General features: G+C 43.4%; 1 protein-coding gene across 1 annotated transcript in view; it reads left to right on the top strand.

The window, feature by feature from the left end:
* MED13 (mediator complex subunit 13) overlaps nt 1-11,760 on the top strand; it is a 173,823-nt gene extending 162,063 nt beyond the window's left edge. Inside the window, 5 exon segments of the mRNA XM_070931998.1 lie at nt 271-459; nt 4,080-4,228; nt 7,570-7,743; nt 8,750-8,850; nt 10,280-11,760. Of these exon segments, the coding sequence (XP_070788099.1) occupies nt 271-459; nt 4,080-4,228; nt 7,570-7,743; nt 8,750-8,850; nt 10,280-10,412 (746 nt within the window). The 3' untranslated portion in view covers nt 10,413-11,760.
* Nucleotides 11,761-13,101: the final 1,341 nt, after the last annotated feature.

Below are 13,101 nucleotides of genomic sequence, written 5' to 3'. Positions count from 1 at the left end.
AGTCTTTTAAGTGCTACCCGCTATTGCAGGCAAACTTTCCCAACTGCCAGCAGTTCGATTCCCACCTGCTCAAAGTTGACTCAGCCTTCCTTCCTTCCAAGGTGGGTCAAATGAGGACCCAGATTATTGGGGGCAAGAAGCTGAATTTGTAAACCGCTTAGAGAGGGCTGTAAAAAGCACTGTAAAGCAGTATATAAGTGTTAAGTGCTATTGCTATTTGCTATTGATCGCATGGGTAATTCTCCTCCGTTCTTCTTCTTTTTACTAAAGACTCCGTATCCACTGGTTCAGTGTTTGGACGCAGCACCACCTTAAACATGCAGACCTCCCAGCTCAATACCCCGCAGGACACTTCGTGCACTCATATACTCGTGTTCCCCACCTCTGCGTCCGTGCAGCTGGCACCATCCACCTACACCACTGAAACTGGTTTGGAACTGGCCTTTAATACGAACAATGGTTTGTGTGTGTGCGTGTAGCACGTGTGCGTGTGCCTGCATGGGCGTGTGTGGGAATGTTAACTAGTTGATAGTTCAATTGATGGGAAAGGGAGAGAACGGCAGGTTAAGATGCAGCCTTTTATTGGGTCAGGATGTGGAAAGCAGCTGTGCCCATTGGCTCCCAACAGCCTGTGAACTCTTTTTCTTGGTACAGGTAGTCCTCCACTTACGACCATAATTGAGCCCAAAATTTCCGTGGCTAAAGCCCAAGACGTTTGTTAAGTGAGTTTTGCCCCATTTTTGCAACCTTTTTTTTTTTGCTTTGGGTGTTGAGTGAATCACTGCAGTTGTTAAGTGAATCATGCCAATCTGGCTTTTCCCATTGACTTTGCTTGTCAGAAGCCAGCTGGGAAGGTCGCAAAAGGGAATCGATCCCTTGATCCCAGGACACTGCAACGGTCATAAATACACGCCAGTTGCCAAGCACCGATTTTGATCACATGATCAGGGTTGTAAGTGTGAAAATTGCCCATAAGTAACTTTTTTTTTTCAGGGCCCTTGTAACTTCAAACGGTCATTAAATGAGTGTTTGTAAGTCGAGGACTATTTGCAATCTCTGGGTGTGGGGGTTTCCTTCCTTCTGCTGGTTCAGGACTCCCAAACTCTACAAGGATAGGTAGTCCTCACTTACTAACTACAATTGGGACTGGCAACTCAGGTCATTACATTTGGACACAACCAACTTAAAACGTCAGTTCCGGCTGCGGTTGTAAAGCAAATCACAGGTCATTCAATGAGACACCACGTGACTGTGACTTGCGACTTCCTGCCAGCTTCCCCGTTGCCTTCCCTTGTTGGAAGCTGGCTGTGTGGTGTTGCAGTCGGTGGTCCTGCGATTATGGGATGTTGCAACCATTGTAAATGCATGCTGGCTGCTAAGCATCCAGATCACACAGCACTGAAAAAAATAACTTACGGCTAGTCTTTGCACTTAACAATCATTGCAGCATCCCCAAGGTCACTATTCACTTTACAATTGCGGTGATTACTTTAAACAACCATCGGGCTCAGCTCACTTAACCACTGCCTAGCAATGGAAATCCTGGTAGTTGAGGACTACCTCTATAGAAGTCCTTCATTGTAACGAAGCAGACTTTTAATTTATTTTGCAGAATCTATACTGAGCGCTTTAAGAACTTATAGAATAGAATAACAGGGTTGGAAGGGACTTTGGAGGTCTTCTAGTCCAACCCCCTGCTCAGGCAGGAAACCCTATACCAATTCAGACAAATGGTTGTCCAGTCTCTTCTTAAAAACTTCCAGCGTTGGAGAATTTACAACTTCTGGAGGCAAGTTGTTCTACTGATTAACTGTTCTCACTGTCAGGAAATTTATGCCACCGGCAACTGAAAATTTTGCTCATAATGTAGTAGACTGTTCACACAGCGATGAAAGAAAATATGTCAAGCCAGTTCTTTGAAGTTGGAAACAAATGTGATAAATTAAACAAAAGAGATTGGCAAAAGGTCAAACGTAGGCAGACTTAATAACTGCCAATTCAGTTGCTATGTTAGCCAGTGAATATCCTGGCTGCATAACAGTTTAGGTCCTGCCCAGGGGTGAAATGCTCCCGGTTCGGACCGGATCGCCCGATCTGGTAGCGATGGGGGCGGGTGGTTCGGAGAACCAGTAGCAAAAATCCCTGCCCCCCCCTCACCCCAATTGCCCAGCTGAGCCGCACAATCATCAGAGGCTTTTTTTTTTATTTTTAAAAGCATTTTTAAAAAGGCTTTTAAAAGTAAAAAAAAAAAGCCTCTGATGATCGCGCAGCTCAGCTGGGATCATCAGAGGCTTTTAAAAACATTTTTTCTACAACCTCTTCGGCCGAAGAGGTTATAGAAAAAATGCTTTTAAAGGGAAAAAAAAAAGCCTCTGCCGATCAGGCAAGTCAGCTGGGATCGTCGGAGGCTTTTAAAAAAAAAAGAAAGTCTCTGCCGATCAGGCAAGTCAACTGGGATTGTCAGAGGCTTTAAAAGCATTTTTTTTACAACCTCTTCAGCCGAAGAGGTTGTAGAAAAAATAGTTTTAAAAGTTAAAAAAAAAAAGTTGGCCACGCCCAATCAGTCATATTACCCCCCCCACCACCACCACCAAGCCACAACCACAGAACCGGTAGTAACAAATTTTACATTTCACCACTGATCCTGCCTTTGTAGTTCAGCCCCAAATAGTAACTGTTGTAATATAGGTCAGATAGGTTGGGCACACTCCAGTCCCTTCCCTGAAGTAATAGCATGTAGGGCAGGGGTGGGCAACTGTAGCAACTTTACGACCTGTGGACTTAAATTCCCAGAATTCCTGAGCCAACATGGATAGCTCAGGAATTCTGGGGGTTGAAGTCCACAGGTCATAGAGTTGCTATAGTTGCCCATCCCTGATATAGTGGGACCTAGGAAAGGAGCCTTTACTGTGACTGCCCCACTTCATTCATTCATTCATTCATTCATTCATTCATTCATTCATTCATTCCGTCCATCCAATTTCTATAGCCGCTCATCTCAGTCAATGAGATGAGGCACTAAAGCTTTTTAAAACAATAAAAATATCCAAATTAAATAAATATAAATTGCAGCCGAGATATTGGCTAGTAGCAATACAGCCAAAGAGCACGGGCCACTTGAAGGACCCCAGGTTAAGGAAACATAACCAGGTTTTTAAGGCCTTGAAAAAGGCTATCGATTGGAGCCATTTTAGTCTCTGAAGGGAAAACGTTCCATAGAGCAGTGGCCACTGGGGATAAAGCCTGTTTTCTGGTCCTCACTTTTTGGCTGACGTTATCTGCAGCATACCCATTCTGCTGGATCAAATTGGACATGCAGAAATTACTGGGAGAAGATAGTCCCTTAGGGAACCTGGCCCCAAGCCATGTTGGGCTTTAAAGGCGACAACCAGCCTCTTTAATTGACCTTGGAAACACATCGCAGCAGGTTATGGAATACACCCCCCTTTAGCTTTCTGGAAAGCCAATAAAATCTGTCTCGTCATGTAGGCTCTGTGGTCGTGTTTTAGCCTGTGGAGGAAACCTGGGGTTGGGGGTTGATTACAGTCCCAGGTTTCTTAGTTTTTGTTATATGTTTTTTTAAATATAATTTTATTGTTCTTGTGAGCTGCTCAGAAATATTTCAAGACAGGCAGCCATTTGCATCACAGCAAATCAAATCAAATCACATCAATTCTATAAGAGTCTTGGTAGTACAGTGGTCTAAAGCACCCTGTTATTAAGACCAGCTGCCTGCAATTACTGCAGGTTCGAATCTCGCCAGGCTCAAGGTTGACTCAGCCTTCCATCCTTTCTAAGGTAGGTTAAATGAGGACCCAGTTTGTGGGGGCAATAAGCTGATATTTATACAAATATACAAAAGGATGAAGGCTATTGCTTAACGCATTGTAAGCCACCCTGAGTCTCCGGAGAAGGGCGGCATATAAATCAAATTAAAAAAAAAAAAAGTCAATTCACAATCATTGGGTCTAACATTGGATGGATGTGTGTATGTTTTCTTCTTTTTTAAAATAAAAACGTGAGTTGCTCCTCCTTAGTCAACGTTTTTTTTTCTATTTCTGTGAATCTTTTCTTTCAAGATGGAGCAGATGGAATGGGAATCTTTGATTTGCTGGACACTGGAGATGACCTGGACCCTGATATCATAAACATCCTTCCTGCGTCCCCAACAGGGTCCCCTGTTCACTCACCAGGTTCTCACTTCCCCCATGGAGGTGATATGGGCAAGGTAACTTTGCATGAGAAAACAGGTTTTTTTTTTGACCTGATTGAAATTTCTTCTTGGATATAGTGATTACTTCAGAATACTTAAATGCTTCTGCAGCCAATGCTTACAAGTTTACAGTAATGATGATGATGATGATGCTTGGCAGGGTGATCAGATCTAGAAAACTATAATTTGATTATCATAGTAGGTGGCCGAGCTAATCTTGAAAAGGCTAAGCAGGGTTCCACCAAGTAAGCACTTGAATGGGAAACCTCCTATCAGCCGCAATTAACCAGGGAGAGGAGTGGAATTCAAAGCACTAAGAGTTTATTTTTGTCACCTATACACCACAATCTGGTCAGTTAACAGTTGAAGCTCAGTTGACGTTAGATAAAGGTCAGTGTAATTCATGGAGGGCTGGACTTGGTTCTTTTGTGGATGTGCAATGATTCCAAATTGATGACGCGTTTAACCCCGCTCTCCAATTCAGCCTGCTCAACTCCTAAACCTTTAGGTTTGTAGGCTATTCTGGGAATCAAAAAACAGAACCCTGGAAGAAGACAAAAACTTCCATGTTTTTGTCAAGATAAGAGCAGGGAGGGGCCATTCTAGCCACCAGGAATTAAATACGACTTGAAAGCAACGTTACTTATAGTGTGATCACCCTTACAATATGCTACTCAGCTCTAACTGTAGCATGTTAAAAGGAAAATATAGAGCTGGAGACGGTGGCAAAAATAGCAACCAAAATTATCAGCAGGTTGAACTATCATTCCTCACAAGCAAATATTATTCTGGAAAAAGGGGAAGTAAGGGAAAATGTAATACACATTTATGGAATTATGCATGGGAAGGATATATCTATACAGGCGGTCCTTGACTTATGACCACAATTGAGCCCAGCATTTCTGTTGCTAGGCAAAACATTTGTTAAGTGGGGGTTTGCCCCATTTTACAACCTTTCTTGCCACAGTTGTTAAAAGAATCACTGCAGTTGTTAAGTTAGTAACACAGTTGTTAAGTGAAACCGGCTTCCCCATTGACTTTGGTTGTGAGAAGATCACAAAATGGGATCACGTGACTCCCTGCAACCGTCATAAATATGAGTCAGTTCCCAAGCATTTGAATGTTGATCATGTGATCCTGGGGATATTGCTACAGTCCTAAATGTGAAAAATGGTCATAAGTCCCGTTTTGCAGTGCTGTTGTAACTTCGAACGCTCACTAAACAAACTGTTGTAACTCAAGGACTACCTGTAAAAATAAACACAATGCGCTAAGAAGTTTGCAGTACGATAAACACAAATAATATGTGTAATTCCACATCAGCAGGATAAAAAGTTGGCAGCCTAGTGCGGTACAGTCAAATACGAATATTAATAATTAGTCACCAGATGCCTGCTAAAGCAAGATTATTTTCACCGCTCTCTGGAGGCTACTTCTGCCGACTGTCGACGGCCAGCAGTTTGGCACTTCGAGTCTCACCGGCTCAAGGTTAACTCAGCCTTCCATCCTTCCGAGGTCGGTAAAATGAGGACCCAGATTGTTGGGGGCAAGAGGCTGACTCTGTAAACCGCTTAGAGAGGGCTTCAAAGCGGTATATAAATATTAAGTGCTATTGCTATTCTTTGATGGTGTTGTTATGTCCATCCACTTCAAAAGACTTGGGGGCGAGAGTGGGGGGGCTTTCAACATCCAAATATACAATTATAGGTTTGTTTTAATATTAAGTAATTAATTCAAGACCGAAACGATTATCAGATAACTAATACTTAATAGGAGCTATGGTGGTGCATGGGTTAGAATGCAGAATTGCAGGCTAACTCTACCCACTGCAAGGAGTCCGATCCTGACTGGCTCGAACTTGACTCAGCCTTCCATCCTTCTGAGGTCAGTAAAATGAGGACCCAGATTGTTGGGGGCAAGAGGCTGACTCTGTAAAATTGCTTAGAGAGGGCTGTAAAGCACTGTGAAGTGGTATATACAGGGGTGAAATGCTCCCAGTTCGGACCGGATCTCCTGATCTGGTAGCGATAGCGGCGGGTGGTTCGGAGAACCGGTAGCAAAAATCCCTGCTTCCCCCCCATGCCCAGCTGAGCTGCGCAATCATCAGAGGCTGGTTTTTTTACTTTTAAAAGCATTTTTTCTACAATCTCTTCGGCCGGAAAAAATGCTTTTAAAAGTTAAAAAAAAAACAGCCTCTGATGATCACGCGGCTCAGCTGGGATCGTCAGAGGCTTTTCAAAGCATTTTTTTCTGCAACCTCTGGGCTGAAGAGGTTATAGGGAAAAAAATGCCTTTAAAAGTCTCTGGCAATCCCAGCTGAGTTGCCTGATCGTCAGAGGCTTCTAAAAGCCTGGGGAGGACGCAGGGATTATACAAAAGTATGAAGGCTATTGCTTAACGCATTGTAAGCCACCTTGAGTCTCCGGAGAAGAGCGGCATATAAATTAAAGCAAAAAAAAAACAACACACAACTTCAAACGGTAACAAAACAGATGGTTGTAAGACGAAGGACTACCTGTAGTACATGCTTAAACTCACATGGTGCCTGATGAAATTGACCAGCAGAATTCTAGGATAATGGCGAGGAAGTGAACTCCTTTTTAAGGTGAATTTAACAAATTTCTAGGCGATGAGGCTATTGATGGCTATAAACCAGTGGTGGAATTCAAATTTTTTTTACTACCGGTTCTGTGGGTGTGGCTTGATGGGCGTGGCAGGGAAAGGATACTGCAAAATCTCCATTCCCACCCCATTCCAGGGGGAAGGATACTGCAAAATCTCCATTTCCACCCCACTCTGGAACCAGCCAGAGGTGGTATTTGCCGGTTCTCTGAACTACTCAAAATTTCCACTACCGGTTCTCCAGAAGCTGTCAGAACCTGCTGAATAGGCACCCCTGCTACAAATTCTGTGGCTGGGAGAGATAAGGAAATATGTGTGTGTGAGAGAGAGAGAGATACATTACTTTTTTCAATGCCGTTAAGTTCAAACGGTCACGAAACAAACGGTCGTAAGACAAAGACTATATAGTTAAACTCACATAGTGCCTGATGAAATTGACCAGCAGAAGATAGGGCAACGGTGAGCAACTTAAAATTCTTTTTAAGGTGAATTTAACAGATTTCTAAGCGACGAGGCTATTGATGGCTGTAGACTCTGTGGCTGGGAGGGGTAAGGAAGTGTGTGTGTGTGTGTGTGTGTGTGTGTGTGTGTGTGTGTGTGTGTGTGTCTGCTCCCCAAGTCTTGCTTGTAAGTTTCCTGGAAACAACTAGCTGATCCCTAGCTAAAACAGAACATTGAATTGCTGAATTTGAGGCTGATTCTAAATGCCGGTTTTTCTCTGTTGGTCGTATCAGGGTCAAGGTACCGACCGGCTGCTCTCCACCGAATCCCACGATGAAGTCCCCAACATTCTTCAGCAGCCGTTGGCCCTCGGCTACTTCGTCTCCACTGCTAAAGCAGGTCCGTTGCCTGACTGGTTTTGGTCGGCATGTCCTCAAGCACAAAATCAGTGTCCTCTGTTTCTTAAGGTAAGGAGTTCCTGTTGCTGGGGGATAGGAAGGGCGTTTTGTCGAAGATTATGTGGAAAAACCGGGGAGCTAAAGCCATAAAACAGGGCGGGGCTTTTTCTTTTTCTCACGTTATTTCCGAGGGATGCTTTTTTAAAGGGAAAGCGAATGGAGGAAGGAAAGGAAAGGGCCAAGGCTATGGAGAGCCAAGGTTGTGTGCCAAAAGTGCTTTTCCAAAAAGGCAACTGGACTTTCTTGGGTCTTTTTTTTTTTTTTTTAAGCTTTTGCTTCTCATCCAAGAAGCTCCTTCAGTTCTGAAAAGCACCTTTGGGACAAAAGGAGAATGGAAAGTGAAAGGAAAAAGGAAAAGGAAAGGAAGAGGTTAGGGAAGGAAAAGAAAAAGGGAAGGGGAAAGGAGAGGAAAGGAAAGGAGAGGAGAGGGGAGGAAAGGAAGGGAAAAAATGGAAGGGAAGAAAGAGGAGGCAGAGAAAAGGAAAGAGGGGAGAGGAGGGGAAGGGAAGGGAGGAAAAGAAAGGAAAGGAGAGTAGAGTAGAGGAATGAAAGGGAAGGAAAGGAGATTGAGGCAGTGAAGGAAATGGAAAGAAAGGAAAAGAGAATGGAGGAAGAAACAGAGAATGGAGAAAAGAAAGAATAGTAAAGGAAGACATTGTGATTATGGCAGGTAGAAAAGAAGTGTCCTATATATGCTGTATTACAGCATACCTGTAAAAATAGGTTCATGAAATTTACAGCTCACTGCTGCTTTTCCAAAGCAGGAGGGGACTTCCGTCTCTCTGCCCGAAGAGGTAACAAGTCACGAGCCTTAAGAGACGGCTGTAACCAAGGACACCTAGCACAGAACTGCTGCTTTTATTTCCGAGGCCTAAGCTACAATTCCTAGTGTTTTCTCTTCTGAGATTTCGCCCCATAGATAAGAGTATCCATTGCAGATTGAATGGGGAGATAAAGGATCATATGAGCTGATTCACGCTGAGCACTGACTCTGGGCTTTGGCTTCTTCTTACAGGCTTCTTTGCACCTCCACGTGCCTTCAGTGCAATCGGACGAGCTACTTCACAGTAAACACTCCCACCCTCTTGACTCGAATCAAACTTCCGATGTCCTCAGGTATGCACGTTCCCTGCGTGTGCACGTGTGGTTATCGCGGAAATGCGTTTTCATTATTTCAAGATCCACTACTGGGCGCTTCTCAGTTTGGACCTGTCAAGTAGCTTCCTGCTTGTTTGTTTTATTTTGCCTTTTTATCTCCATATAAGCCAGGGGTCTCTAAACTTGGCAGCTTTTAAGACTTGTGGACTTCAGCTCCCAGAATTCCCCAGTCAGCTGTTCAACTTTTGGGAGTTGAAGTCCACAAGTGTTAAAGTTGTTAGGTTTGGGGACTCCTGATATAGTCTATAGACCAGGGAAGGCGAACCTTTTCGACACCGAGTGCCCAAACTGAAATGCGTGTGCATGTGCTGGAGCACCGGAAACCTGAAGGTCAGCTGGCTGCCGCGTGCATGCCTGTTTTTTTGGCCATTTTCAGGCCTTTTTTTGGGCCATTTTCAGGCTTTTTTGGGCCATTTTTCAGGCAATTTTCAGGCTGTTTTTTGGCTGTTTTCAGGGCCTTTTTCAGGACATTTTCGGGCCATTTTTCAGAAACCCGAAGAGCAGCTGGTGACGGCACGCGTGCCCACACAGAGGGCTCTGTGTGCCACCTCTGGCACGCGTGTCATAGGTTCGCCATCATGGCTATAGACCTTGGGAGACTGGGTCAAGAGACAAAGCCAACTCAGATAACAGACAGTAAAGCCCTTAACTGGATGTGGAGTAAGATCATCCTCCTCTTCTTCTTCTTCCTTCTTCCTTCTTCCTTCTTCCTTCTTCCTTCTTCCTTCTTCTTCCTTCTTCTTCTTCTTCTTCTTCTTCTTCTTCTTCTTCTTCTTCTTCTTCTTCTTCTTCTTCTTCTTCTTCTTCTTCTTCTTCTCCTTCCTTCCTTCCTTCCTTCCTTCCTTCCTTCCTTCCTTCCTTCTTTCCTTCCTTCCTTCTTTTTTCTTCTTTCTCCTCCTCTCCTCCTCCTTTCCGCACAGTCAGCCAGATGTTCAAACTGGATTTGGCATTTTTACTCCTATCATGTTCCTCCTAAGATCCTGGAATAGGCATGTTTTTATTATTATTAAATTAATTTGCCACTCATTTTGTGGTTTGAGGCCAGAGCGAGCAACCCCAAAAGGAATCCTCCCTAGGATTCTCCCTTAACCCCTATCCTCCCTTACCCGCTATCACTAAAGAAATGGAGCAAAATTCAGTTAACAGCTGTCTTGCTTAGTAATGGAAATTTTGGGCTCAAAGGTGGGTCATAAGTCGAGGACCATCTATAACCTTTGGGCTGAGTGCAGCTCTCTTGTCTCCTGACGGATGTTCAGTTTCTTGTTATCTGTAGAACTTCAGTTTGCTTGGAAGTTGAGTCACTGGATTTTTTTACCTGCTGAGCTTTTCTGAAAACCAAAAAGGCCTCCCTTTTTAATTATCTGTTTTGATTTGTTTCCGTCTCAAGGTTTGTGTTGGAACAGTACAATGCACTCTCGTGGCTCACCTGTGATCCTGCGACCCAGGACCGGCGGTCGTGTCTCCCAATTCACTTTGTGGTGCTGAATCAGTTGTATAACTTTATCATGAATATGCTGTGATCTTTATCCAAAACCGACTTTGCGAGATGAAGAACAGACACAACAACCGAAAAAGGGAAAACAGGATTCCACTGCAGGACTCAAAAGTTAATTCTTCTCTGTAACGTCATTTTTTTGTGATGGAGGGCAGATGGAAGTGGGGGAAGCTGTTAATCATCCTTCATTGTTACCAAGGATTGTGACTTTCAGTGGGAGGTGCATAACCTGGTTGTTTGTTCCCCTCTCTCTCTCTCTCTTTTTTTTTTTTTTTGGGTTGGTGTACTGCGTATATCTGACTGGCCGAAATGGTGAACCGGTCAGTCGACATGTATTATAACGCATCTTTTGAGTAGCCAAGTATCCATTCTCCTTCAGCCCATCAACCTGTCACAGTATTTGTGAAGAGTTTATGAGCCATAGGCCCCTGCCATGTTAATAAATATTTTAAAAAAAAAGAATGAGCATGGAGACCATAAAAATGATGAATGAGGGAGAAATGACAAAAAAAAAAAATTTATGGAACGTTTTCGGAACATTGCAATGTTCTTGTATTGGATTATAGTATCTAGTATTCAAAAAAAAAAATGCCTGCATCTCTTATTTATTGTAAGTTTTTAAATGTATAAATTGTCTTATATTTCTTAACCTCTTTTATAAAAAAAAAAATTCCTAGAAGGTTTATACTGCCTTCTTGCTTTAAAGCAATTGGTCTAAAATTATATCTGTAATCGTCTTAATTGAAAGTTGCGGTAGATTGCTTTTAGAGTGTTATTTTTTTGTAAGCGGGTGGGGAGGGCTGGGGAACCGCAAAAATTTGTATTTGGTCTTGATGTACAGTTTAATGGGGAATATAGGAAGGTGGGGAGGGATAGAAATGTCCATACCTTTGTGTGTGGGAGATTTACAGCTAAGCTGTAGTTGCAGATTATACGTGTACAGTAATGAAGTTCACTGTGTTTATATAAAATTGAAGAAAAAAATAAAGGTACCAGGTCTTACAGCAATTTTATATCACACATTTGCAGAGTTAACATAATGGCAATATATTAAAAAATAAAAGTGATATTGTTAGGTGGTTTAACTTGTAGTGAGAATTTAAAGAAGAAGATAATAATAAATTGTTTTATTTTATTTTATTTTATTTTATTGGTATTTCTGTTTGAGGGCCGAGACTAACTTTGGCAGATTCCCTTCCCTGTTTCTCGGGAGGAAGGAGGATGTGCTTTAACTACAAGGGCCTCTGATGTTTTTTTCCCTGTGTGCATTTTAGCCAAGACAGAATCTGTGTCATCTGATGAAATTGCGACACTTTTTTTCTAAAACAAAGAAATCCCTTGCCCTCAATAAACTGTGTCACTTTCATTTTCAAGCATTTGTGTTTGTCACTAATCAAACTTCTCCGGGGGGGGTCGGAATTACGGGGAAATCGCTTCTCTCGTAAACCTTTCTCTTTCAGGCTGAAATGTTAGCTTAGCTCAAGCCATTTTTAAAAAAAATGGTAAAAGCCATTGCAGCTGTAAGAAAACTAGTTGATTTTGATATCTGAAGACTGCAGTTTGTTATTAATTTAAATAGATTTTCACTAGACGCTTTCAGAATTGATTCCATGAATGCAAGTTCAGTCTTCTTTTTTAAAAACAGAACAAAACCCAACCCAACCCTTACCTCTCTCCATGCCTTGATTTAATCTTCGTTGCTTGCACATTGTAGTGGAAACTCTTAATCTTATCTGTACATGGCCTTTCCTCTTTTAACTCAGCGGTTGTGTCCTGGTGGGATGAAAACGCAAAAGGATGTGAAAAAACCACAAACTCTTCACTGCTACCTTTAACTCTATCAATAGACCCTTCCTTCCTTCCTTTCTTCCTCCCTTTCCTCTCCTTCCTTCTTCCGTCCCTCTTTCTCTCCGTCCTTCTCTTTCCCTCTATCCATCTTCCTCCCTCCCTCCCTTCATCTCTTTCCTTCCTTCCTTCCTCCGTTCCTCTCCCCTTCCGTCCCTCCCCCTCTGTCCTTCTCTTTCCCTCTATCCATCTTTCTTTCTCCCTCCCCCTCCCCCCTTCATCTCTTTCCTTCCTCTGTCCCTCTCCCCCTCCGTCTCTCCCCCTCCATCCTTCTTTCCTTCTTCCTTCTTCCCTCTCTCGATCCTCCTTCCTTCCTTCCCTCCCCCTCCGTCCTTCTCTTTCCCTCTATCCATCTTCCTTCCTCCCACTCTCCTTTCATCTCTTTCCTTCCTTCCTTCCCTCTGTCTCTCTCCCTCCATCCTTTTCTTTCCTTCTTCCTTCTACCCTCTCTCCATCTCCTTCCTTCCTTCCCTCCCTCCCCCTCCATCCTTCTCTTTCCCTCTATCCCTCTTTCTTCCTCCCTCCCTCCCTCCCTCCCTTCATCTCTTTCCTTCCTTCCTTCCTTCGTCCCTCTCCTCCTCCATCCTTCTCTTCCCTCTTCCTTTCTTCCTTCTTCCCTCCCTCCCACCCTCCCTTGTTGCTCTAGTCAGTGGTTGAAACACCTGGTAGATTATAATTGGGCTGGGTGACTATGGGCCAATCACTAGGAGATGGTGAATTCTAGTCCTGCCTCAGACATGAAAACTAGCTGGGTGACTTTGGGTGAATCACCAGGAGACGGTGAGTTCTAGTCCCACCCTAGGCATGGAAGTCAATTGGGTGACTTTGGGCCAGCCCCTCTCTCTCAGCTCAACCCATGGGGGGAAAAA

This window comes from Pituophis catenifer, unplaced genomic scaffold, assembly GCF_029215685.1.
Source record: "Pituophis catenifer annectens isolate HBS135680 unplaced genomic scaffold, rPitCat1.0.hap2 SCAF_1, whole genome shotgun sequence".
Lineage (NCBI taxonomy): Eukaryota > Metazoa > Chordata > Lepidosauria > Squamata > Colubridae > Pituophis > Pituophis catenifer.
This window is presented reverse-complemented; position numbering and strand designations above follow the sequence as displayed.